Below are 26891 nucleotides of genomic sequence, written 5' to 3' on the forward strand. Positions count from 1 at the left end.
TAAGAATCTTTCCAGGTCGAGACTCGAACATATGACAACTAGCTTGTAAGACCAGTGCTTTTTGGTGGACGGGTATAGCGTGAAGGGTTAGGCCTTTCATGACGACCACCTGGGTTCGATTTCCAACCCCGCAAAAAGGGTCAGAAAGTTTTTCTGCCAACCTGACACAATCTGTGATCCTACTACAACTAATGACACATATCAATCTTTTTAATGATCAACAATATGGTAATTTCATTCAGGATAAAAGTTATTTTATTATTATTTATTATTTTCCTTGTATTTTCTTATAGTAAAATATTTCAAGAATATTATGTGAAAATTTCAAGCCTATAGGAACAAAACTTAGCAAGTTATGAGCCTTTATCTTTGCTTATCTCATACTGCGAAGAGACAAGAGCTTGGCGCACAGGCCCAAGTCTTCTGCTTCGATTGACTTAAAAACTTGACAAAACATTCTTGAAATATTTCATTATAACAAATTATAAAAGAACACGATTTTTTGAAAATATTAGACCCTACGAGTTTCCTTGAGTAATAAATTGTTTCCATTGATTTGATAGACAAAAAAACTTTAAACGCGTTTTTTTCGAAAGTAGGTTTTGAAAGTCCGTGTTTATCGTCATTCAAAAACTACTGCACCAATTTTGTTCAAATTTTGCACACACTTTCTACATATAAAAACCAGACCCCAACGTTTTTCTTTTCGTTGTTTGTTTCTTTTGGGAGGTTTTACAGCTACAATTTTTTCGTGAAAAATCGATGTTTTCACTTTGAACAACCACCAAAAATTAAAAAAATCAAACAGAAACGTTGGGATCTAGAAAAACTTCTACTCTAACTATGCTTCTTTGATTTGTTCACTTCTGATTAGTCTGAGCTGAGATACAGTGGACACCGCAAATCATGGTTTTTTGAAAGCGTCCTCAAAAATACCTCTTCACCGACTTATTTCTCAGTATCTTTCCAAGAAAAAATTACAAAATGCTGTTCGAATGATGCTTTTTGTCATGCAAAACATTGGAATTTATTTTGTTAAACGATAATTCTGGAAAAAAAATCGCAAAAATTATGAATTCTTTCATCATTTAGACCCTACCCCCCCTTAAACAAACAATCTTTCATAAAAAAACTTGAAGTTTTGCAAATGTTGGTGAATTATTTTAGCTGTATCTTTTTCATTTTTCAATTCACACTAATCAGATTAGCGTAGAATGATGACTTTAAGTTTAGGTTTAAAATGAAATTATTTGAAAAAAATTAAAGAGAGAAGATTTCTTTAAAATTTTTGTGTTATGGTTGATTTTCTAATGCTTGAAAAGTAATCAACTTTTTTCAAGTACATTTTTTTAGAGTGCCCGACTTTCGCACAGATTTTTCTTGGACACAATTTGGGAAACATTTTCAGTTTTCGAGTTACCACAGTTTGAAAAAATGCATGCAAAAATACATCCACCCTTTTAAACAACCAGTCTTGAATCGAATTGGTCACTACATCCGCGCGAAACAAATGTTTTGTCATACTGAAAACGTGTGCAAAGTTTCATTCGAAACAGAGTATGTGAAGTGTGATGATTTAATAATTATTTTTGATATTGCTCTCTGTTAAGTTTCATGTTTTGTGATGGTTTCATCTCGGTTCCTTCTGCGTGCTACTTCCGAACATCTTTATATAGGGAAAATTAGGAGAAAATAATTTTGGCAAGGCCCATATCTGCAATTACCATGGTTAAAGGTTGACCCGCACTAGGGCGATCCAACCGATCTGGCACTGACGAATATTCATGGTTCGAAGGTCAAGTCATTACGAGAAAATCGGCCGGAATACAAGCAAAAACACGATAAAGTTATTCTCCTGTATGACAACGCTCGGCCTCAAGTCGCAAAAGACGTGAGAAAAAATATTTGGAAACGCTCATGTGGGACATTTTGCCGCACCCGCCGTATTGTCCTTACATTGCTTCTTCTGATTATTGGTTATTCAGACGATCTGGCAGGTTTACTTTTTTCGTAAAAATCGAAAATTGGCTTCAACCTGGATCACTTAAAAAAAAACCTGGATCACTAAAAAAAATATTTGGAAACGCTCATCTGATTACTGGTTGTTCAGATGATCTGGCAGGTTTACTTTTTCGTAAAAATCGAAAATTGGCTTCAACCTTGGTCAATTGGAATTTGAAAATTGTATGAGAGTAGTGAAAAAGTAGTAACTAGCGAAGGACGATACTTTGATTAATCTTTATTTTTTTAAATTTTGAAATAAATACATTTTTTATCTTAAAAAACGGACCGAAAAAATTTGAACTCCAAATAGTTATAACAATGAAACCAAATATTTTCAGTAGTTAAGTAAATTTATTTGTTTTAGATCGCTAAATTTTATTTGTTTCAGCCGACAAAATTTTGGTTGAGCTCGAGTAAAATGCTCGGTATTTGTAATCGGCGCAATCCATCAGAGTCGGATCATCCATCTCGATCAGAATATTATTGAAAATGGCCCAACTGAACGAACGTAAACAAAGCACTCTAAAAAAAAAGAAACTGGAAATGTTTTGGTTAATTTCGGTGAAGTATAAAAATTGTTATGCATATTTGAAACACTCAGACATCAACTGAAGTTAATTAAGATCATTTTCAATGTTTTTAGTCGTTTTATTATTGTTATTATTGAATAGCTGTTTATGTCTATATCTACAAATACACTTCGTCGACCTTGTTTGGTCGGCCTTGTAAACATATGACTATGATACAAAATTCACAATGTTATCGCTCTACCGATTGACCTAACATGTACCAACAAGAATAAAGTGTGGTTAATCGTAGGATATAATCTCGGAATAGTAGTAGAATCCATTCGACATGGAAATTTAACAAGTTGTAGTTCTGTCCAACAACAATATTTCTAGCCTGCAGTCAACACAAAAACGGTTTCCAAAAATCACATTATGGCGGTATCCTAGGCAGGAACAACTCCATCGAATTCTTAACTAGAGATTTTGTGTTCTATTTCGTTTAATTAACATACTAACGAATTAAATAAAGGATCCTACGAACTGATCTCAGCCGACTAAATACAACAAATCTAACTACAGCAGTGACTTAGGCCTCACTGACTCTTCTTCGTACTCGCTGCACTTCGGGAGGTTGTCGAAATGATTTGACTTTTCTTTTTGATTCGGTGTACCATTTTGTTGATCTTTTTGAATTGCTCTTCCGTGTAGGGAGCATCCCGTTTGTTGGAGGCCTTCGACGATGTACTTTCTTTAGTGTTGGATTCGTTGTTGCTCGAGCTACTACTGCCACCGTTGCTGGACGGGTCATTTTTGTTGCTGGCAGATCTGGTCGCATGCATCCGATGACCGGCCTGTGCTCGAGAAGTGCTCGCATGATAGTTGTAGACACGTTTGGGTTTCTGCGTAATTGTTACGACGGCTTCTTCGTTGTACTGTGGTTCAACATCCGGTACAGGGGAGGAAGCGTGACTGTGCAAGTCGTTGATTGCCTCAGGAGTTACGGGTTCGATGAATGATTTATCTTCTAGAGTTTGTCCGGAATAGATAGCTTGATAGATGTACTGTTGTTGTTCGGGTTCCTCCGACTGTTCTTGTTGGTGGGCATGAGACTGGGTGTACTCTTCCTGCTCGTGAGATGTATGGTGTAGGTGAGCTTTCAGTGTTTGAGATTTGTAGACAACTCGTGTGTGTTTATCGCTGGGATAATTTTCGACCAGTTTCGGTTCTGGTAGATACTCCTCGGCTTCCTGATGTGCAGGTTGGTGGTGGGCGTGGTATTGGGCAAAATTTTGGTACTTCGCAGGAGGTTGGTAGTTTTCGTGATGGTCGTCATGTTCCGGTACGGGAGTAACGAAATTGATTACAGGTTTTTGATACACATATTCTTGGTGCTGCTCTTCTGGAGCGCTTGGAGGTTGTTGTTGTTGCAAGTACTGGTACTGAACTTGAGCTTGGTGCTGCGGAGATTCTTGCGATTGCTGGTGTTGATGATAGGTTTCGTATTGATACGCTTGGTGCTCAGGTTCTGGAGAGCTATGATAGGCAACGTGGGTTGGAACGACAACAGGTTTTCGATACGATGGTTGGGTTGGTCGGTGTTTGGACGATTCGTAGTAGTGACCGTGGACTGGAGCATGCGGTCTGGGTTTGTATACTGGCACATATACTTCTTGCGTTGGTTGATAGGGATCCGGTTGGCTGTACTTCACTGCCTGTACGTGTTGTGTTTGATGTTCGTTCTGAGGCTGCGATTGATGATGGTGATAGTACTGTTGCTGCTGTTGAATTAATTGTTGCTGCTGTAACTGAATAGCTTGCTGTTGTTGATGAAATTCTTGTTCTTGAAGTTCTTTGTACAGTTGCGCTGCTCGTATTTCCAGGTACTGTTGAAGTAATGCTTGCAAGTGCTGTGCATATTTGGTGGGACCAGGAATTTTTAAAACAATAACTGGAGTATCCTGCTGCTGGTGTTGCTGATAGTATTGCTGCTCTCGTGCAGATTGCTGATAACCGGTTGGATATATTTGATAAACTTCTTCGATTGGTTTCAGTTCGTAACTGTGCGACGGTGTTATTTCAAGCTCGGTGACTGTTTCCTCGCTAGCGTGCGTGGCTTTCACAGGGCCATTGTGATGGGCATAGGGGTAAAGCATAAATTTCGGCTTAGAAAAATGATACCCTCTGTCGGGCTGGTTACTGTAGTGCCCGTATCTGAAAAGAAAAGTGTATAATTGGTATACCGCTTCAGATTAGATTGAATCTTACCCTAGATCACCGTCTATGGTACGCTTAGTGCTCTTCGTACCGGTACTGTTCTCTTGCTGGATCTTGATACGGATCTTATTACCATGTTCGTTGAACTGTCGATCCAGCTCTTTGATGAAGTCGATATCGTCCGGAGGTAGGCCGGTGAATTCGTCGATAATGGATTTAGGTGTTTTTGTTGGCTTCGCCGAGCTCGCTTTTTTGGTTGGTCGTTTCTCGGGTTTCTTCTCGCTTGAGGCCGAAGCTTGCAGTGTCACAAGTGACACTACCACCGTAAACTGTAAAATAAATTGGATTAGTCTGTGGTATATGTTTTATGTTAGGAATTTTGGGTTGGGAAGATAACGTGAAATCCGGTGCTACCTGTATTGCTTCGTGAGATATTTGTTTATTCTCTTGGTGAAATTTACTATGTCAAGAAATCTGTTATTTTCTGAAGAGAAGTTATTTAGGATGTACTGAATTATTTATCATTGATCTGTAATCGTCAAGCTATGATGTGTATTTATAGTCGGTTACATAAGAGGGTAGTCATGATTTCTTGCAATCGGTAAAGTAGAATGGTGTTTTTTTTCCCTTTTGCATACAGAGTACAGCATTGTTCTTCGTTAAAATGAATCAGCAGACTATTGTTCTTAATCCAATTTCATCATTTTCCGAATATAGTCTGATAGCTTTCCTGAGTTTAAAAGGTAATAATCAAAACAAGGTTTAAATCCTCTATAATCGAATTCATGAATTGAATTTGTAAGCGCGTTCTCATGTGACATACATATGTCAGTTAGCTAGATGAAGCTGAGTCATTTTAGTTTTCTGATTTTTTGAGCATGTTTGATTTCTGTGCGTCGTAACGAAGGTCTGGTTATTGTTTGAGAAAATTTATTTCGTGTTGAATCCCAGTGATTGCCTGTGGGCGCTAAAGTGGATAAAAAGTGGGCCTCATCCGGAATTTTTGACTTGAAATTTTTAACGGTCGGCTGCTCGGTCATCCATGGAAGTTGTCCATCAATGTCAACTTCCCTTTCTGAGCAGCCTAGATAGCCGTGTAGTGTCGGTAGCGGTTTCCCAACTGGCTAAGAATAATGCTACGGGCCACCTGTACCGTTGGCATAAGTTCACAAAACAAGTAAGCCGTGTGGCATCCGGCGGAATTATTTTCTACCAAGAATTGATGCACTGGTTTCCTGTTCTATGTCGTAAAAGGCCACAAAAAAAGGAACTACTAAGTCAAGATGTATTTTCGTGCCGAGTGCTGAATGACTGCAGGAGGTTAAACAATGCAGTCGTGAACGGAATATCTTGGGTTTTTCCCTTACTGGATACACACAATGCTTAGCAATCGACTTCTTTGTTCATCGCTTCGGCAAGCAGAGATTACAAAGCTAGATGTCGGTGGGTGTCCTCAAGGTGGTGTACTATCCCCACTTTTATGGAACCTAGTCGCTGATGGTTTGTTGAGGAAACTTAATAACCTTGGATTTCCGACTTATGGTTTTGCCGACAATTATCATATATTGATGACCGGTATAAGCATTACCACCATTTATACAGATTTATCTGTATTATACAGATTTTTACATACGCATACAGAACATAGATTTGATACAGATTTTCTAAATTTAACACGGATTTTTCAAGAAGCAAAAAAAAGTTTTGGTCGTATTAACAATCTATTAGTGTTTGAATGCAGTGACGAGAAGCAAAGTCTTGACGTTACATTACTTTTGTGGAATTTAACCTTTCTGTTCCAACAGAAACCATAACAGACAGATGGAATGAATTATTGCTCATTGAATCTACCGTTCTACATCCATAATGTTTCGGAATAACATCTTTTAACATCATTTTAGATTTCCTATGAAAAAATCTGGCATCTCTGATTACCACTCTCTTTGATTTAAGGCAGCAAGCCCTGCGATCACTCAACAATGGTGTTATTAGGTAGGATTATCTGTAAATCCGGGCAAAACATCAATGGTGCTTTTCACTCATCGTAAAATACGTCGGGGTTGTTCTTGATTAAAAACTGAATTGGTCTGCTCACATTGACTTCAGGTTTAAAAGAGCTTGCATGGCTTTCGGCTAATGCAGACGAGCTTTTGGAAAATCATGGGGACTCAAACCCAGATACATTCATTGGATCTACACAACTATTGTTAGACCAATTTTAGCATATGGATGTCTTGTATGGTGGCAGAAAGGAGAAGTTGAGATAGTTCAGTTATAGCTAAATATTCTCCAAAGGAGGGTCCTAATGGCGATGACAGGAGCATTCACGACAACTCCTACTGCTGCTCTAGAGGCGCTACTGTGCATTAAACCATTACACGTGTTCCTAAAACAAGAAGCATTATCTTGTGCATACCGTCTTAAGGTTACAGGGCTTTGGAATAGTAACCCTATGCTACTAGCCACACTCGCTTGTGGTCTCAAATGGTTACCTGGGATGAGTATTTACTCGCTCCTAGTACCTAACTCTCACATGCAGTTTTCTTTTCAAAACATTCAATGTGAGCTATCCTATTCGTGAGGGATGGTTGACTGGTTATTTGGAACGACAACATGATGAACACATAGCTTGTTATACGGACGGTTCTCTGTTGAATGGTCGTGCTGGTGCTGGTGTCTACTGTCGTGAAATGAGGCTACAGCAGTCTCATTCACTTGGTAAATACTGTACTGTGTTCGAAGCAGAAATCGACGCGATTCTGTGTGGAATACAATCGGCACTTCAGCAGAGGATCTGTGGTAAACGAATTTATTTTTGTTCCGACAGTCAGGCAGCTTTAAAAGCACTCAGTTCGAATGATTCACGGTCGAAACTCAAATTGAAGACCTTAGCATCTAAAATGAAAATTTACTTATGCTTTTTTGTGTTTTTGTGTCGTCAACTTTCCCCATCCTCCTAGTCACCATTTCCATTCAATCCTTCCCTCTTATATATCGGGAAAATGATGCTAAAAACAAACTGATGGCAAGGCACAAATCTCCAAATATCAAGGGGAACGTGCCATTTGAGCCAATTTGTTATGATTCCTGAACGACGGTCTGATTACTGTTTTCGAAAATTTATTTCGTGTTGAATCCAGTGATTGTGTGTGGGGGGCTAAAGTGGATAAGAAAAATAACTAAATATTGATAACTATATTTCTATTCTATTTCATATCACTTATCAAAACTAGATTTCCTAAAACTTTAAGCAAATCGTTCATTATATGTATCCAAACAATTCAAAAGTCAGTTTCACCATAAACTATTCGGTACGGCAGGGCGTCAAGACAGTACCTATATTTCCGGTGAGCAGGAAAGGTTGAAACCAACAGAAAAACCACTCGAACATGGCATCATTTTCTTGGCGCTCATTAAGGTACCTCGAGATATGGCACCCATTGTATATCTAAATTACACAATGGGCATTGTAATTGAAGGTTGAACTTGGTTAAAAACCTAGTTGTAATGGATATTTTTTTTCAATTTCAAAAAAGTGTTCTGTTCAGCCCTGGTAACTCCTATATTATAAAAACACATTCTTAGATGGAAAATTTCTAACAAACGACTTTATAACTTTCAAGAAATTGTTTACATATTATCAAAGGTATTCCATTCAACATGTTCTGAGTCAAAAGAAATAACTGAATTTTTCGTTCTAATGTTGATAAACTATTTAGTTACTTAAATAATTTGCCGAAAGAAACATTGATAAAATTATCAATATTTGAAAAAATAGTCATTTTCTCTAAACGATTTTACGAATTCTGACCCAATAACTATGATATTCTTCAACGAATTGTTTATTGATTAGTCGGATTCGGACATATTTCTAGAATTCCGTAAGACCTTTCATTTCAGTTTAAGTTTGAGTAAATCGATTAACCCATCTCGAAGAAATCTAATTTGTTCGTATTCCTTAATGCCTTTCGTTTGAATTTAAGTTTGAGTAATAACATTGACTGAGCTTGCTGTTTATGAAAATATTGGTATGACGGATCCGGCAAAATTTGTAGATCGGTCGTAACGATAACAAATTTGTATTTTTAAATATTTTTTTTAATTTGAAAAATATTGAATCATTTTAAGTTTTCGAATTTCCGGCCCCCATAGAAAGTCTAAGTTTGAGAAAATTGATTGACCCGTCAAAAGAGAAAATTGAGTGTTTTCCACCTTGAAGTTTATGATCACTGTTACCGGTACTTCCAGAACCATATTCTGGGTGAATACGATGCGAGTTTGTGTCGTCATCAACTTACAAGACCTTGAAAGCTTAAGAAATTTATTTGTTAAATTTGATAAATATCTGACGAGGGAAACAGAACGGAAAAATGACATTCGAATACAATCATATAATAAAAACCGCGAAAAAACTACAGCAGAGACGTGGCTCGAACCCATAGCTAGCTCCTATCCGAGAAAATTGTTTTGTCATTTTTTCAATCTGTTTTCCTCGTTAGATACTGATGAATTTAAAACTAGCTCAAGGCGGTGTGTTTAAATGACTTTTCTTATTGAGGACTTCAATTTCTGCAAATATCTTCACATTGTTTAACGTGGTCTGGTGAATTAAAAATATTGCAGTTAAAATTACAAAAGCTTTTTAAAATGTAATACTTTTTTATTAATATTTTAATTATTAAAAGAGTATGAAATTTGGAGTAGAATATTGGCTTTTATTCGTTTTAATAGAAAATATTATAACTGAGTCTTTATTATTGTGATTATAATCTAAGTAGAAATGAATTTAAGTTTGAATCTCGTGTGGAGACGTGTGGTTAAAGAAAAAAATACGAAATCGATGTTGTATTCAAACTGACTGGCTCTTGAAGTATCTTTATCATTACCAATCTTCTGCGTGTCAAATGGATGATGACATAGTTATTGTACTCCAGATTTGACAGGAACGGTGTAGTCAGTGAGATTGTTCTAATTCTCATTTTTTTGCAGCTTATGATGAAGCTCCACTTTTCATTCATTCGTTCCACGTTATACCATGGTCGTCTCGTTAGTTTGGAGCGAAGCCTAGTCCCGTTCCAAATTTTGCACTCCGCGATACCTTCGAAAGAGAATGATAAGTCGTCGTCCTTCCGGAAAACAGGTAAAGCATCAACATTTATTCTCCACCTTATCCTTCATCGTACCCTGTGAACGATGAAGATGGGGGCGGCAGCAATGTTGGCTATCATGCTGTTGAATAGTTCAGTTTGAGATGAAATAGTAACAATTCCCAATACTATTTCCTAAGCAACTCTTATTTGTCAATTAGCGGTAAACATGATGATGCCAATGTGCAATCCGCCTAGACGCAAGTCAACGAGAACATTCCGTCTCTGGAGCAATACCGAACAAATAGTAAATTTCCAGTACACTTGTTCTTTAGTCGCAGTTCTTCTCTGCATTCTATCAGTACGCGCATTCTTTTCGATTGCTTACATCCTGCGAGTGTGTGGTTTGTCTCGCAGTCGACCTTTTACTCCACGTCACATAGACCATCCTCTCTTTCGGCTTTTATGCTACATATGCAGTTTAATGTATTGCATTTTATATGTCTTCCGATGTGGAGCAAAATGGGTGAAATATTTCGATTGTAATATTTCATCTCGAGCACGATAGCAAATAGTTTTCATAGTTGATGACTAATTATATTTCTATATTTAATTATTTCTCAATTTCAAAACTGACATTCATTATAATCGTCCCTGTAACAGGCAATACACATTACACATATTTTTGATTAAGCTGTACAGTTTATCGACAACATTTACTTCGAAACGGTTCCACGTAAACTGCCTGAAGGTAGACTATCGGTAATGTTTTGCTTTTCGTTGTGTTGGGGTTCGAAGTTTTATGAACGCACCCCATGTTCCGATTTCGTGTTTCCATGAAACATGCTGATATTTCGGGTGAGATAATTTTCTGTTTGAACTGAGGATGTCGATTTAAATTATCAATTATGAAATATTCATAAACATACAACCCTCGGCTCGGGTAGTCGATGAAAACCGGCACATTAACTGTTCTACAGTGGCATTGACATGAATGAACCCGATGAGCTCGATTGGAAATTCATTGACGTAACCAGTGTCGGCACTACTATGAACGATCATCTGCTGCCGTTTGGGTACCGATTTGTCTACTATTGATGCAACGATTTTTTTTTGCCAAAATGGGTTCATAAATTCATATGGTTTGAGCCGCGGTCGATGTTTTCGTGAATTATATGATTGGCAATAATCAACCAATTGAATTCTTTTACAATAATAGGCACCTTTCTACCGCTGGAATATAACAAGCATCTCATTACATTGTTGGTTTCCATTATTTTGGGCTTGGAATTTACAGAGGTCGCGAACTTATTTATGGTCCTAATGAACAGTGCAGTTTACTGAATAGTAAAGTTTTGCAAAATGGAGATTTGCTGTTTCGTAACGTATTCATTAGAATTGAAGTTAAAAATCACGTTTAAAAATGGCAAAATATTCTTTTGAAGCGTGCTGTTTTACATTGTACAATCTGTATTGATTTTTGAATGCTGAAAAAAGGGAAATAATAGTTAGGGTCTGAGAAAAGTCTACGTTTGTCTACGAGGGAGGAGGCCGAGGATAGAGTCTACGTAGTCTCATAATTATTTTTTTATTGTTTCAAGAAATTTTGCTTAGCTTAGTTAAGCGTCCGCGCGTTACCTTCGATTGATAAAAAAAAACAGTTGAAATTGCATGTTCAACCAAACGCATGATACTTGAGAGCAGAGTTGCAATTCGTCACGTCGAATGAGCTTGATAGACTGACTAAAATCATCGTCAACTGTAATCTATACTGTGAGAGTGATTATCAAACGAGACAGGCGGCTCTTTCAGTTTTCTTTCTGATTCTCCTATTACCTATTGAGGAAAATAAACAAAAGAGAGTACTAACATAAACATAAATTGATAAAGCTCTAAAAAGCGTCTTTGCAAAAAGTCATTGGACTTTAAGTTTATTGGAGTAAATGAAAAAAGGCGGGTGGGTAATGTCAGAGACATAACTGGATGTCGTGAATACTAAAACAACTGACATGTTCCTTAACACTTCCGAATATCAATTGTATGAATTATGCACGAATTCCCCTTTTTCACATTTTTCGCAAAAACAAAGAAAGCTTCACTAGATCTCGATTACTGTGAATTTCACACAGCGAAAAGTGCACAAATCTAAGCAAACTGTTCTTGATTTGCAGTAAACTGAGGATATTTCCCTACGATTTGCGAACAACAAATCCTAATAGTTCTTTAGAAAAATTTTAGAGCCATTAGAACGGCTGATATTGTGCAATGCTCTCCACCGTTGTTTTTTTCCCAATGCAATCTGGCAGCTGTGACGCAATCGCTCTTGTCGAAAGCGTGCAGACGACACAAAACACATCTGCTCGCAGTGGCGATTGAATCCAAACTGATTGAATTTTTGTTAAGTGATTTCCTTTTATGTGATTTCGTTTGTAGCTTTCTCACTAATGGGCAGTCCTAACGGCTATAAAAATAGCCGCATTCAGAATTTTAATGTCGATTATTTCATTTCGGATTTGCATAATTTATTGAAAGAAACTATCAATATGCTGAAGGGACTCGTTTCTAGCATTCAGAAAGGTCAAATTGCGTAATTCTCTACGACATTAAACTCTAAAACATTTTTTGCAAAAAAAGGCTTCACTTGATCTCGATTACTGTGAATTTCACACAGTGAAAAGTGCACAAATCTAAGCAAACTGTTCTTGATTTGCAGTAAACTGATGATATTTCCCTACGATTTGCGAACAACAAATCCTAATAGTTCTTTAGAAAAATTTTAGAGCCATTAGAACGGCTGATATTGTGCAATGCTCTCCACCGTTGTTTTTTTCCCAATGCAATCTGGCAGCTGTGACGCAATCGCTCTTGTCGAAAGCGTGCAGACGACACAAAACACATCTGCTCGCAGTGGCGATTGAATCCAAACTGATTGAATTTTTGTTAAGTGATTTCCTTTTATGTGATTTCGTTTGTAGCTTTCTCACTAATGGGCAGTCCTAACGGCTATAAAAATAGCCGCATTCAGAATTTTAATGTCGATTATTTCATTTCGGATTTGCATAATTTATTGAAAGAAACTATCAATATGCTGAAGGGACTCGTTTCTAGCATTCAGAAAGGTCAAATTGCGTAATTCTCTACGACATTAAACTCTAAAACATTTTTTGCAAAAAAAGGCTTCACTTGATCTCGATTACTGTGAATTTCACACAGTGAAAAGTGCACAAATCTAAGCAAACTGTTCTTGATTTGCAGTAAACTGAGGATATTTCCCTACGATTTGCGAACAACAAATCCTAATAGTTCTTTAGAAAAATTTTAGAGCCATTAGAACGGCTGATATTGTGCAATGCTCTCCACCGTTGTTTTTTTCCCAATGCTAATGACTGGCAGCTGTGACGTAATCGCTCTTGTCGAAAGCGTGCAGACGACACAAAACACATCTGCTCGCAGTGGCGATTGAATCCAAACTGATTGAATTTTTGTTAAGAGATTTCCTTTTATGTGATTTCGTTTGTAGCTTTTTCACTAATGGGCGGTCCTAACGGCTATAAAAATAGCAGCATACAGAATTTTATTGTCGATTATTTCATTTCGGATTTGCATAATTTATTGAAAGAAACTATCAATATGCTGTAGGGATTCGTTTCTAGCATTCACAAGGACCAAATTGAGGAACTTACTGCGATATTCACCACTTTTCGGAACATTTTTCCCGGACGATTTGTTGTACAGCAGCAGATATTTTGTTCTCTTCCTTAGAACGCGTTCTGACATGGTGTTGACATGGAGCAAATGAGACAGGTTTTTCAATAGTGTACTATTGAAATACTTCAATGCTTTTGCTATACACGTTTAAATTTAAAAATTTCGATTCTATTGGTAGTTAGATTATATAAATCCTTTCACAGATCACTGAGCTATGAGCTTTAAAAATACGAGAAAGGCAAACGCGCCTTATGAATTATCCTTTTTGATACTCGTTTATACCAAACATTTCAGAAAAGTTTAATTTTGAATTATTTGAGACTATGTCACAAAACTGAAAATTTTATAAAATTGTGATCATATTTCCATGTCGGCATGTCGCAAGAATTATGTTGATTCATTAGATACAACAATAGATATTCACGATCAAAAACTTATCACTCTCTCAGAGGGTAAATTTTGAAAAGGCACCCCTTAGTAAAGTAAGCCGTATTCACGACAAAAATGGGTTGGATAGAGGTACAGTAAAGTAAATTCCGCATAATTCTTTAGGAGTATTATTATGGTTTTAAGAAGAACCGAATAGAAGTCTGGAATAGAGAACTGGACCCTGAGTTCAAGACCTAAATTTAGATCCAATAACAGACTCAGAATCCAGTTTCAGTCGTTGCTGGTTCTCGCCTCGATGGCCAGCAAGCGAATGAGAGATGCGACCTGAGCGTTTGAGGCTTTTAACCACGCAGAAGGTGCATTCTCCGTCGCAGCTGGTTAACTCTCGCTGCTGCTGCTGGTTAAGGTCCTCTCGCCTCGATGGCCAGCAAGCGAATGAGAGATGCGACCTGAGCGTTTGAGGCTTTTAACCACGCAGAAGGTGCATTATCTCTCGCTGCTGGTTGAAAGTTTAACTCCCGCTGCTGCTGCTGGTTAAGGTTCTCTCGCCTCGATGGCCAGCAAGCGAATGAGAGATGCGACCTGAGCGTTTGAGGCTTTTAACCACGCAGAAGGTGCATTCTCCGTCGCTGCTGGTTGAAAGTTTAACTCCCGCTGCTGCTGCTGGTTGATGATTCCACTCCCACGACGTCTGCTTCCATCGAACGCACGAAAAGAAATGATCGATTTTCGACCACGGTTCCCCTTTTATACGCATTCAGTTGAAGATATGTGCCTGACTACCTCAAAATCGTCGTCCTTGCGCGAAAAACCCAAGCGAAAGTAAAGAGTTTTCCGCGTTGTTTTCAAATTTTAAGAAAACTTAATTTTTGACTTGTTTGTGGTTATCGCACACTGTTCAAAATATTATCCTAAATTCCTGATCATATTTTTGATGAAATGGTGAAAGAATTATGTTGCTACCATTAATACAAGTCGAGATATTCGCGATTAAGTTCTGCCCATTCTTCCATATGGCTAATTTTGAAAAGGCGCCCCATAGTAAAGTAAGTCGTATTCACGACAAAAAACTCTAATTTTATGCTATCAGATTATTATTTAGTCACACCGTAATCAAGCGGTGACAGGAGGAATGAGGATAATGTCAATTTCTTCTGCAATCAATGAGCATTCTGACTGGACATTTCACCAGAGAATTTTAGGAAGGATTGATGTAGGATGAGAAAATGATCAATTTCCAATTTATGTTTCATATGTGAAGAGAGCAAATAATTTGAAAGCATTTTCAGTAAGATTATCTAGTTTTCAAATATGTTGATTATTAGTCACCGGAAAGATTCAGAGAGGGAGAGAGAGGTAAAGAATTTCGAACCACATCACATCGATATCTTTGAGACAGCTAAACCGATTTTAGCAAACTTATATTCAAATAAAGTGTTTTATAATCCCATATGATCCTATTTCGTTTCATCGGGATCTAATTTTCGGGCCTGGAAATGTGGTGATGAGTGTTGAAAATTTTAATTCGATTGGACGATGCCGCAACAAAAATATCGTCTTAGTAGCGGTCAAAATCTCGAAAACGGAGCTCACTAGGATTTCTCAGAGGTGACTCGGGCTAGTTTCATAGATTTCTATACAGTTTCATACGCATCCAGCTTCTAGTTTCGGAACAGGATAAAAAGTGTTCCAAATTTTAAGGTATCATATGTTTTCTTTCCTTATTAATCGACTCCGTTCCATTTAATCTCTTTGGCCCCTTCGGAGCACTCGTGCCGATTTCAGTCCATTGTCAGAAAATCAGTCTGTTCTCTGATGTATAATAATGGATCCTGATTTCGTCAACAGCTACCAACCGACACCAAAATTCCAACCGAATTTGTATCAGCATAGCCGAACATGCTTCCGTAGAAGGCTCGCGTTCGTTCTAATTTTTCTGAATAAGCATGTATGGCTCCCAGCGACAGAATGTCATCTGTCACAATTGACCGTGGAAATTAAGAATGCTTCCAAATTTATATACCTTATCATAATACCAATCAAATCAGCCGTGGATTGTAAGAATCGTGTTTTTGTCTCTCTCATATAGAAAGGCTATGCAATCGCTGTGAAAACCGACTTTACAACCGAGGCCCGGAGGGCCGAGTGTCATACACCATTCGACTCAATTCGTCGAGATCACAAAATGTCTGTCTGTATGTATGTGAAAAATAATGTCACTCAATTTTCTCAGAGATGGCTGAACCGATTTTCATAAACTCAGATTCAAATGAAAGTTCTTAAGGTACAATACAAAGTTCCTGAGTTTCATTGGGATCCAACTTCCGGTTCCGGAATTACAGGGTGATATGCATCAAAAAAGGAAAAAAATAGTCACACACGTTTCTCAGAGATGGCTGAACCGATTTTCACAAATTTAGATTTAAATGAATTATAACCTCATACAATTTTCCTGAATTTGGATCCGATTTCCGGTACCGGAGTTACCGCAAATGTGCAAATTTAGAAAAAAATGCGCAATCAATTTTCTTGTGAATTTTTTAATCGATTTTCACAAATTAAGGAGCGAATAAAAGGTTTTAAAATTCTTTAAAAAGTGCCCGAAAAGTTGATCCAGATCCGTATTCCGGTTCCGGTATTACAGTGCGATTAATGAAAATTTTCGATTTCATGAGTATTTTTTCACAAGCGACGGCGAAAAGAGGACATTTGTAAAAGTTATCCCTGTTACGATATACTCACTGCGATTGTCCTCGATTTTGCACAATTTTCAAAATGGCATTAAATTTGCAACAACTCGTGTATCTTACACCAAGATAACGCACCGTCACACAATGTCATCGTTATCTTAGAACATTTGGCTAAAATCGAAAAGAATACCATTCAGCCACCACCGAATTCACCTGATTTAGCTAACTGGGACCTCCTTTATTCGGTGGATTCTAGAAACCGCTCCGTGGAACGCGTTCCAGCACCCGGAATGAGATTATGGAAAAATCGCAGATGGCTGTCATACCGTAAACTGAATATAAAAACTTGTTTTAATCCACCTAGTGGTGTAATGATGCCTTCTTATATATGATACTGTGGCATTCTATTCAAAATTTTTCTTTTCGATTTTTTTTAAGAAACGAAGGAATTGTTTGTTCATTAACTAGTGTAACATACAGAATAAAACAGTGCTTTGCTCGCATAGGTTATCCTTAAGAAAACGAAGTGGGTTTACTATTATATGTACTTCCAGCACCGGAACCCGAGAACCGGTATAATCGAAGTTTGTTCGCACGGCCTCAACATGACGTATAAACTCTACTAGTTTTTATTCAAATTTTGAATATTTTATGCGAATTTTCCATCGTAATAATTTTTGGTAGGACCATAAGACCTTTCATTTGAACCTAATATTGTGAATATCGGTTTGGGACCGTGAGACCTTTCATTTGAATCTAATTTTGTCGGTCAAACCATCACTGAGAAAAGTGTGTGAGATCCATTTTGGAATATATGACCACTATTTCCGGTGCTTCCGGATCCGGACACCGGGAACCAGGATAACCGGAATCGGTTTGATTAGTTGCCTACTGATAATGGCTATCGATTTGTGTAGTTTTGAGATGAGGTAAGAAATATTTTTGGCGTGTTCTGTTTCACCGGTTTTAGTGACGGTGTACAATATTCAACACACTTTATCCTATAATTCCGGAAGCGGGAGTCGATTCAGGATGTAATTCAGGAACCGTGAGACCTTTCATTTGAAGCTAAGATTGTCAAAATCGGTTCAGCCATCTCCGAGAAAACCTAGTGAGATTATTTGACACATACACACACAATTGGATGGGTGCCCACTAGGGTGGGACAATGTTTTATTTTATTTTATTTTATTTTATTTTGAAGCAGGAAAAAGCCCGATGGAGATGAAATTTGGTAATCTCTCTCTCTCTCTCCAGCAGACATAAAACCTTCTCATTATTTGTATCAACAGATTACAATGATCCAACAGATACATTTGGACTTAACACTAATAATTGAAACTAACAATTAAAACTAAATCTATAACCCTATAACTAGTTGATGACACCAAGCCTTACATGGCAGTAATAGTACTCTTGCTTAAAAGGTGAGAGAGAAGAAAAAAGTGTGAATAGTATACAAGGGTTGGTGGAGAGGTGGTAGACGAGTGTGGGCAACTGTGTTAGAATCGGATTAAAAATCTTATTAATGGCCAAAAAGATGGTGGGAGACAGAGAAAACGACGGGTTTAGAATCAGCATGTACACACTTAAAAATTGTTACATCTTACTAGATGCACATAAATGGAGCGTCGCAGCTCACGCAAATGTACGTGGAAGAACATTTAATATTGTGTCTAAAACTCCATGACATGAAATTCATTGAAATAAAAAAAGAACACGGATAGTAACCGCCGCGACTTGAACCGAAAATCATTGGATCGCAAGTACGTCTGTTAATCGACTGAACCACAGAGGCATTCATCTGCTTGGCTGGTAAAAGGTGAATTTAAATTCATACAGTCGCACCTGCTAGCAGAATTCAAGTTACAGTCGAAACCAGTAAAATTCAAGCTCATCTAACATTAAGTCATTACAAATAAAATTTTCCGTCATTTGACAAATTAGGTCTTTAAGGATTACATCGTATGAGGGATTAAGTCACCTGTAAAATTCAAATTTTTTTGGAGTGTAGATCTAATTAGTGTTCGGAGAATGCATGGTGGAAGACAGAGAGACAGAAGAAGTGACGACCGGGTTAATTTCGGCGAGCGAATCTAGTTAGTTTCCAATGGAGATGGTGGAGAGACGGAGTGGGGGTTGAACGAAAATACAATAATGTATGTATGCATGTATGTGAAGCAGGGAAAAGCCCGCTGGAGTTAAGTATTTTTAAACCTCTGCCTCCAGCAGGCATAAAACCTCCTCATTTTTGTTCCAATCTTTGATTCTAAAACTAACATGATAAGTGACTAAGAAACAATCGTTTGATTACATTTCGAGATACATGAAAATCGAAGACATTATATAAGTTAACGAATAAACGACACATACTAGTAAATGGTTCATTGAATCCATAGTTTGTTCTGGCGGAAGGTAATCTTAAAAAGGGGTGATAACGCAGACTGCGACGATGAATGTCGAAATTAATTATATGTACGAGTTCGGGACAATCGATACGTGATTGTAATCAATCGGCTATGAAAACTGCTTTCGAGACATTCCTACGAACAGATAATAGATCCAAGCCTATAAGTTTACAACGATCTTGGTAACTAGGTAGATTTGCTGGGTCGTTCCATTGCGTAGAGCAAACCGAACAAATTTTCGCTGGATAGCTTCGACGCTCTCATCGTCGGTAAGGTGACCAAATAATAGCGCAATGTTCAAGCGTCGAACGTACTACACTGAAATAAAAATGTTTTTTATATTCATTAGATTCGTCATATGAATCGTATGCATCGTATAACTCATTGAAGCCATATGATGGAAATTTATATATTTTTAATAAAAATGTACATAAAGTCTAAATTAGTGTAACAATAAGAATATCACATACAATTTATATGAAAACTCGATAGAACTTATCCCATTACATAATGTATATTCATTGATATCTTATAAAATACATATGAAAACTTATAACCTTTAATGAAGGTGCACGTAAAAACTAAATGCTATCCAATAAGTGTTGAATCTTCATTCATAATCTTCAAATTAATAAGAATATGTTAGGTGAAAAGTCAATAAAACTTATTCCAATATAATTTTAGTATTGATTAGATTTGTCATTAGGGCCGCATGCAGATTGTATTCCATAGGAACATAACCTTATTAAAAGCATTCATATAATCTTAATCACGGAGAAAAAAAGAGATGTTGTTTTCCAATGCATTGTTGCTGAGAAGATTAGCAAATTTTTTTGAGAAAAAAATTTAACTTTGATACATTATGGGGTTTGTTATTATATAAGACTAGTCGCGAATCATACTGCTTATGGGTGAGTTCTCGATATTCATCAGCTGCTTCAGGCAGTTCACCTGGAATTTCTGCATCATAAAACAATTTAGAATCGCAGACACGTCAGCTCTTACAACTCCCAATAAGGATTACTGACAAGTAAGATGATTTATTTTTTATTTGATAGCTTCGGGGTCACACTTCTTTACCGTTAATATCAGAAAGTGTTTCCAGGGATTCACCAGTAGTATAGCTCTAATCCTGAAAGAACAGCGCGATAACAGAAATTTACCGATAGACGTAAGTGTAAAAACGAAATTACTATGAAATGATAAAAATAAATAACAATGTTTTGATAATGATATCTTTTATTGCAGCTTTTGATTCCTCTTAATATAATAAGCTCATTGATTTCAACAATGTAGCATATTCGCATCACTTATTTAAGTCAATAGTAATCAATGGAACTATAATGGCCTGTATTAAAGGGTATTTATAAATGTTATACAACAAGCCATATGTTTTACATGATCCTATCTATATAAATTCTGATTTAATACAATATGCACTTTATGAATTCTCCCAATGTATGTGATTATAAAAGGTGATTTTTTTGAGGTTAGGATTTTCATGCATTAGTATTTGCTCAGATTTTTTGAGGTTATGATTTTCATGCATTATTATTTGCTCAGTATGCTTTGACATTTCATCATGAATAGACTTACTAACGAGCAACGCTTGCAAATCATTGAATTTTATTACCAAAATCAGTGTTCGGTTTCCGCTTTTTTATCGACAAATTTTGTTCAGCGATGAGGCTCATTTCTGGTTGAATGGCTACGTAAATAAGCAAAATTGCCGCATTTGGAGTGAAGAGCAACCAGAAGCCGTTCAAGAACTGCCCATGCATCCCGAAAAATGCACTGTTTGGTGTGGTTTGTACGCTGGTGGAATCATTGGACCGTATTTTTTCAAAGATGCTGTTGGACGCAACGTTACAGTGAATGGCGATCGCTATCGTTCGATGCTAACAAACTTTTTGTTGCCAAAAATGGAAGAACTGAACTTGGTTGACATGTGGTTTCAACAAGATGGCGCTACATGCCACACAGCTCGCGATTCTATGGCCATTTTGAGGGAAAACTTCGGAGAACAATTCATCTCAAGAAATGGACCGGTAAGTTGGCCACCAAGATCATGCGATTTGACGCCTTTAGACTATTTTTTGTGGGGCTACGTCAAGTCTAAAGTCTACAGAAATAAGCCAGTAACTATTCCAGCTTTGGAAGACAACATTTCCGAAGAAATTCGGGCTATTCCGGCCGAAATGCTCGAAAAAGTTGCCCAAAATTGGACTTTCCGAATGGACCACCTAAGACGCAGCCGCGGTCAACATTTAAATGAAATTATCTTCAAAAAGTAAATGTCATGTACCAATCTAACGTTTAAAATAAAGAACCGATGAGATTTTGCAAATTTTATGCGTTTTATTGTTTAAAAAAGTTCTCAAGCTCTTAAAAAATCACCCTTTATAATAGTTGTTATAGGGGGTGCTAATAAATTTTATTGAGTCTGGAAATTCCATTCGTTATAAGAAAATCTTATGGAAATAACTTTAAGAAGAGTTTTATGTTTTATATGATTATCTTATATGTTTGACATGATATTAATACACCATGTAACTTTCATTGGAATTTCCAATAGTGCAAATATATTAGAATATCATATAATGTGAAAATGAGAATTTAGCTCAGTGTAGTGCACAATATACTGCCTTTAGGCAGTGTACACTGACAAAGTTTTTGGTTACGCAAAAAATAAATCCTAGAAGCTGGGAAGCCTTGGAAATTATATAATCAATGTGGATTTTGAAGGTTAACTTGGTATCAAGATTAATTCCTAAGTCATTTACAAATGATTCGCATTTCAGCACTTTTCCCGTAATGTTGTACTCGTATCTTATAAACGAGTGTTCGCGAGAGAAGGAAATAACAGAGCATTTTGAGGCGTTTAATGCCATTCTGTTTATTTGACACCAATTGGCGAATGAATCAAGCTGTGAGTGTAGAAATATTGTGTCTTCTGGAGATCGAAAACATCAGCAAGGACAACCTACAGCATTTAAGCAAAAAATTGTGATCATTAAGGTATAGTAAAAATATACATGATCCCAAATGACTGCCCTGGGGTACTCCAGAGATAACGGCGAAGGGTGTCGTCGAGCAGTTTCAAATGTTTACAGATATTTTGCGGCCAGTTGTATGATGAAAAGATGAAAAGGTTTATTTTCTCGCTCCATCAAACTTTTCTTGTTCCGTTTGGGTCCCATAAGCACCATGCAAAATTTTAGCTCGATCGGAGAAACTATATTTTCGCGCCCGAGGTTTGTATGGAATTTAGTGTGGAGAAATTCTTATTTTACTAAAAAATTGGCTCGAGATTAACCTATGAACTCTAAAACTCTTAACTCATTTTTGTAGGATATTTAATGAGGAAGAAAAACTTCGAAGACTTCAGAACAATCCGACATTTATAAAAAAAGTTATTGAAGGAAAACCGACACAAAGCCCGAACGATGGCTCATTCCTTAATATATCTAGCACCACTGCTGCTAGAGGTGGTAATATGATTTTTTTTTCATTTATTATGCTATAACGGTTGATCTGAACTGTTTGATGTCTTGAAGATAGTTACTCAGCATAGAATGAAGATAATTTTTAAGTGATAAACCATCCTCCTACAAAAATGACATACGCACTGATGTTTAGAGTTCATAGGTTGATCTCGAGACGATTTTTTTTGTAAAAAAGAATATCTCCATTCTAAATTCCATACAAACTTTAAACCTCGGGTGCGAAAATATATTCTTTGCAATGGGAAAAATGTATCAAAAATTAGTTCGAACGCACGTAAAAGCGTATTGATCTTAAATGACAATGCTTTGAAACACAATAAAAACATGTTGATAACAACCTTTTGTTTTTATTATATTATTAGTTCACCCACACTATTCATACAAGAGCAGGGAGATTAACAATAAAAGCGAAAAATTGAGACATAATCTCCAAATCAATTTCATGATTCGTCGTGAGGCGATTCTGCGGTACCGTTGAAATCCGTAAAATTATCTTGATTAATTTTTCGGTAGCTTCGTATGTTTTCCTTATGATACTACTTTGTTGATGTTACGGTCATCTCACCATCTTCATTTTCCCACACCAATACTGTTATTGGAAAATCAATCATTCTTAGATCAGACGGTCAATGTTATATCTGTATACGGTCACAGTGACTCTAGAGCGATGGTAACTAGCAACAAAAACAAGTGTTTTTTTTAATGCGCCGCACTTAACTGCACCGACTAAACTCGCTCAAATTTGGGCAATCAAGGCATCCTTTACTGGCCTACACCGGTTTAGCACCGATGTAGTAAACCAAAATCGCTATAAAATTGAAAACTAGTTCCCATGAAAAGTCGTTCGTTTATTTTTAATTTATTGCGGTTATAGAGACACCCGATTTGAATGCTGATTACATAAAAATGTTTACTGGCGATCAGGAATTGACCTACTAAAATAAGTGTAAAATATGTCTTCGTTTAATGAATTCAATGCTATTTCTTTTTTGATTCATTTTCAATTGCATTGTTACTGTAACACATCATAACCAGTGCAACTTCAACCATTGATTTATAATAACAATAATTGTTGGATTTATTAGCTCCGGCGGGTTGAATCTTCTGCCGGTTAGTTGAACTGCATTCACTACCCAGACGAACCAATACAAAGTTGTTTTCTAAGTCAGTAAGCCATGTTTACTGTGTTTTTTTTCGTTCATAACCCTTGCGGTGTGTTTTACTTTATCACTACATCGTGTCCTATGTTTATTTTTATTGTTTACACTAACGACGTCTGCCTCCACGTCAAGGAAGTTGTATATTATGAACAGTAGGCATTTTTTCCTTGATCCGATATCGACCGGGGGACGCCTTGTCGAAAACTTGCTAACCAATATACGATCAATTTCGCACGATGTATGCTGTTATCGAACGGCCAAGTTTTGAAAAAAATCTTCAATTATGTTTCGCCAGCCAGGTTAGCTGATTATACAATTTTTCGATTCATACTTTCGCTAGTGGACCCAACCAGCGTGGCGTTGTCTTGGGCTTAGGCCTACGCGCAATCCTGTTTTTCTTGGTAGGCGTAGCTGACTTTGGTAATGGGGCTATACACGTTTGATGGCAGTAGTAGAAGCCTACAAGGAAATGACTGTGAAACGGTTTGGTACCGGTTTGGCGCCTTTCAGTGAGTTTTTCCAACCAATTCACAAGCGCTCTGTGATTTTACCGTCGTTGTGGGTGAGTTTGTTGTATTCGTCCGTGGAAAAATAACTTTTCAAGAAAACAGTTTCGAATGACGCTGGACCCAAGACCGGCTCTACATCAATCAATGTACGAAAAAATGTATGTAATCTCAGGTTCAAGGTGATGGAATGATTATGATTGTGATGATTCAATCTTGCAACAAAAATATTTATCTTTGTGCATATTCAGAATGCAGCGTTGAATCAAACACCTTTCAAAGCCACTCCAGTAGACTGTCTCAAGGTATCAGATACAAAATCATCTCTTTTGTCTGTAGTAAGGTTTCGTTTTCTTCGGATGCCAGTATTGTGCAACCGAAGATGCAAGTAGCAAATGTAATCGATTACCAATAAAACATTTCCCTGCAATCGCACATTTGATCCCGTGTGGTGTATGATCATTAATGTACCTATTATCCGGGTCGGGTATTGAAATAAGGAAGCCACTTTTTTGCCCGGTAGTTTTTTTTTCCAATCCATTGCTGTCTGCAGTTGCGCAAAAAGTTGGCATCAAGATTCTGCAGATTCCTTTGCCGTCTAATAGCTTTATTTCACCACTGGAAGCTGTTCAGGGTAACAGTAAAATATAGTGTGTACACAAGGTCATTAAAGATGAATAATCACTCCTAAAATGTGTAATCAAATACTATGGATTGTTTTATAATATCAAATCAGGACATCCTATTTGTATCTTTGGACTCCTATTTGTAACTTTGGTATCTTGGGACTAACGCATTATCGAAATGAATACATGAACATGCTCTCACAATGTTGAATTGAAGATTTCAGATCAATCGACATTCAAATCTGAATTTTCTGTCTGTTTGGATTCAAACATTCAATAAATTAGGCATAATTTTACATCTTTTGGGATGTAATTTTAAATCGATTGCAACGTTCCTTTTACGTGCATCTGTCGAGACGAAAATTTACAAAAAATCTTTATAGCTTCTCATGGTTTTGGAATCATTTCAATTATGCTTAGAATCATCACAAGAAGCACATGGGTTGGTTAAAATTACGAATTTCTAAATATTTACTAAAATGATACTTTTTATTTTCTTTTGTTATACACGGCTCGGGATCATCTTTTGGACATAATGAAGTCGGCATATTTTTTGTAGAAAGTTACTAATGATCAAGTTCAAGTGTGTTATTGCTGGTATTTTTGGTTTCGGGAATTCGGCAAAAATCTCCGGGAAACGTAGCCAATTTGTGCTGATTCCAAGATGAAAGATAATCAATTGTCATTTTTTCACATCCGGTGAAATTTAAGGGTTGATAAATGGTTTTTATAGCTGTAGCAAACGCGTGTATGTTTACCACAATTAGTTATTTGATACATTTGTTCTCCCAAGTAGTTCTCATCCGTCCGCTTCCACAAAATCAAAGAAAATGTACAGCGTCGAGAACAATAAGGCGATTCGAAATGAGCATTGAGATGAGATGATACCTTTTTAAATCAATCAGCATGTGTTTTTCGCGTGAATATTCCTCGTTGTGTTTAGTTTTCATGAAATTATTCTAATGACCGTCGTTTTAAATGTAACAACACAAATTTTGAAACTGGAAGAAGAATTTAAGATAGAAATTGTACGAAACCTTGAAATTATTTCTTTCAATCTAAACGTGTGACAATCAATAAAGCATTCCATGAGAAGTAGAAGTGAGTTCCTCTTTGAAGTTTTTTTCATTATTTATGGTTCTTCCAGAAACGGTATTCAGAGATCAGCAGAGAAATCGTAGTGCGTTCCACATAAAATTTTTGGGTACCTTCCGGAATCGAAAACCGAATAACGGTGAAACTGAAATAAGTTTATTTGGTCGTCGATGTAGTGTATATCAGAAGGGTTATAAAATTTATAAGAATGAATGTGAAATGCTAAGTATTCTTACGATGGAGTAAACTTGATAGCTTTACCAAAGATAAATAATAAAGACATGTATGTGCTTACAAATATTTAAAAAAAATCTGGTCCGTTCCCGGTACCTTCTTTAATGACCGCACTCACCGCTTGATGGAGCGCGAGATTAATTGCATTGTTATCATTTCGACCAAAGTGTGCCATGAAATCTCAATATATACACGCAGAGAAAAAAATTGTAAAAATAATCAAATTTGGGTTCCCCCCAACGAATATTTTTATTGAAATAGTGATAAAAGAAAATCTGGTTTGATATTGTAAATATTGCTAATTGAAACTACAAAACATGATCGTTTATATTTCTCGGTGGATTAGTTTGTTTCAATAAACAGTTTGATAAAAAAAAAAACAAATATTTTACTTGCGCGTTCCTGTCAACCTTTTGACAAACAATTTCACATTAAATTCAACTTAAAATATAGTTTTAAATGAAACGAACTCTAGTTAAAGTCAATAATTGTAACGCTTTAAATTCACAAAACCTTTTAGTTGAAATAATTTTCCTTGAAATTAGTTATTTCAACTAACGCTTTTGATTGTTGAAACCATACATTTTTGTTTGATTTCAGGAATAAAATAATTTCTTTCATACTAATTTAACGAAGTAATTTTTGATACTACCTTTTTTGTTTTCAATTTCCTAATATACAATTTTTTTTAAATTTAGCATTTTTTCAAGACTGTGAGCCGTTTTGTCGCTAGACTATCGAATTATTTACATAC

The 26891-nt window shown here is 36.6% G+C and overlaps 1 protein-coding gene across 1 annotated transcript in view; it reads right to left on the reverse strand.

Moving 5' to 3' along the window:
• Window positions 1-2513: 2513 nt before the first annotated feature.
• The window catches only part of LOC131429961 (putative uncharacterized protein DDB_G0291608), a 41620-nt gene continuing 17242 nt past the window's right edge, over window positions 2514-26891 (reverse strand). Inside the window, exons 2-3 of the mRNA XM_058594505.1 lie at window positions 4779-5056; window positions 2514-4724 (exon numbers count right to left, since the gene is read on the reverse strand). Coding sequence (XP_058450488.1) covers window positions 3107-4724; window positions 4779-5056 — 1896 coding nt within the window. The 3' untranslated portion in view covers window positions 2514-3106. The remainder of the gene's footprint in view (window positions 4725-4778; window positions 5057-26891) is intronic.

This window comes from Malaya genurostris, chromosome 2 (assembly GCF_030247185.1).
Source record: "Malaya genurostris strain Urasoe2022 chromosome 2, Malgen_1.1, whole genome shotgun sequence".
Taxonomy (NCBI): domain Eukaryota; kingdom Metazoa; phylum Arthropoda; class Insecta; order Diptera; family Culicidae; genus Malaya; species Malaya genurostris.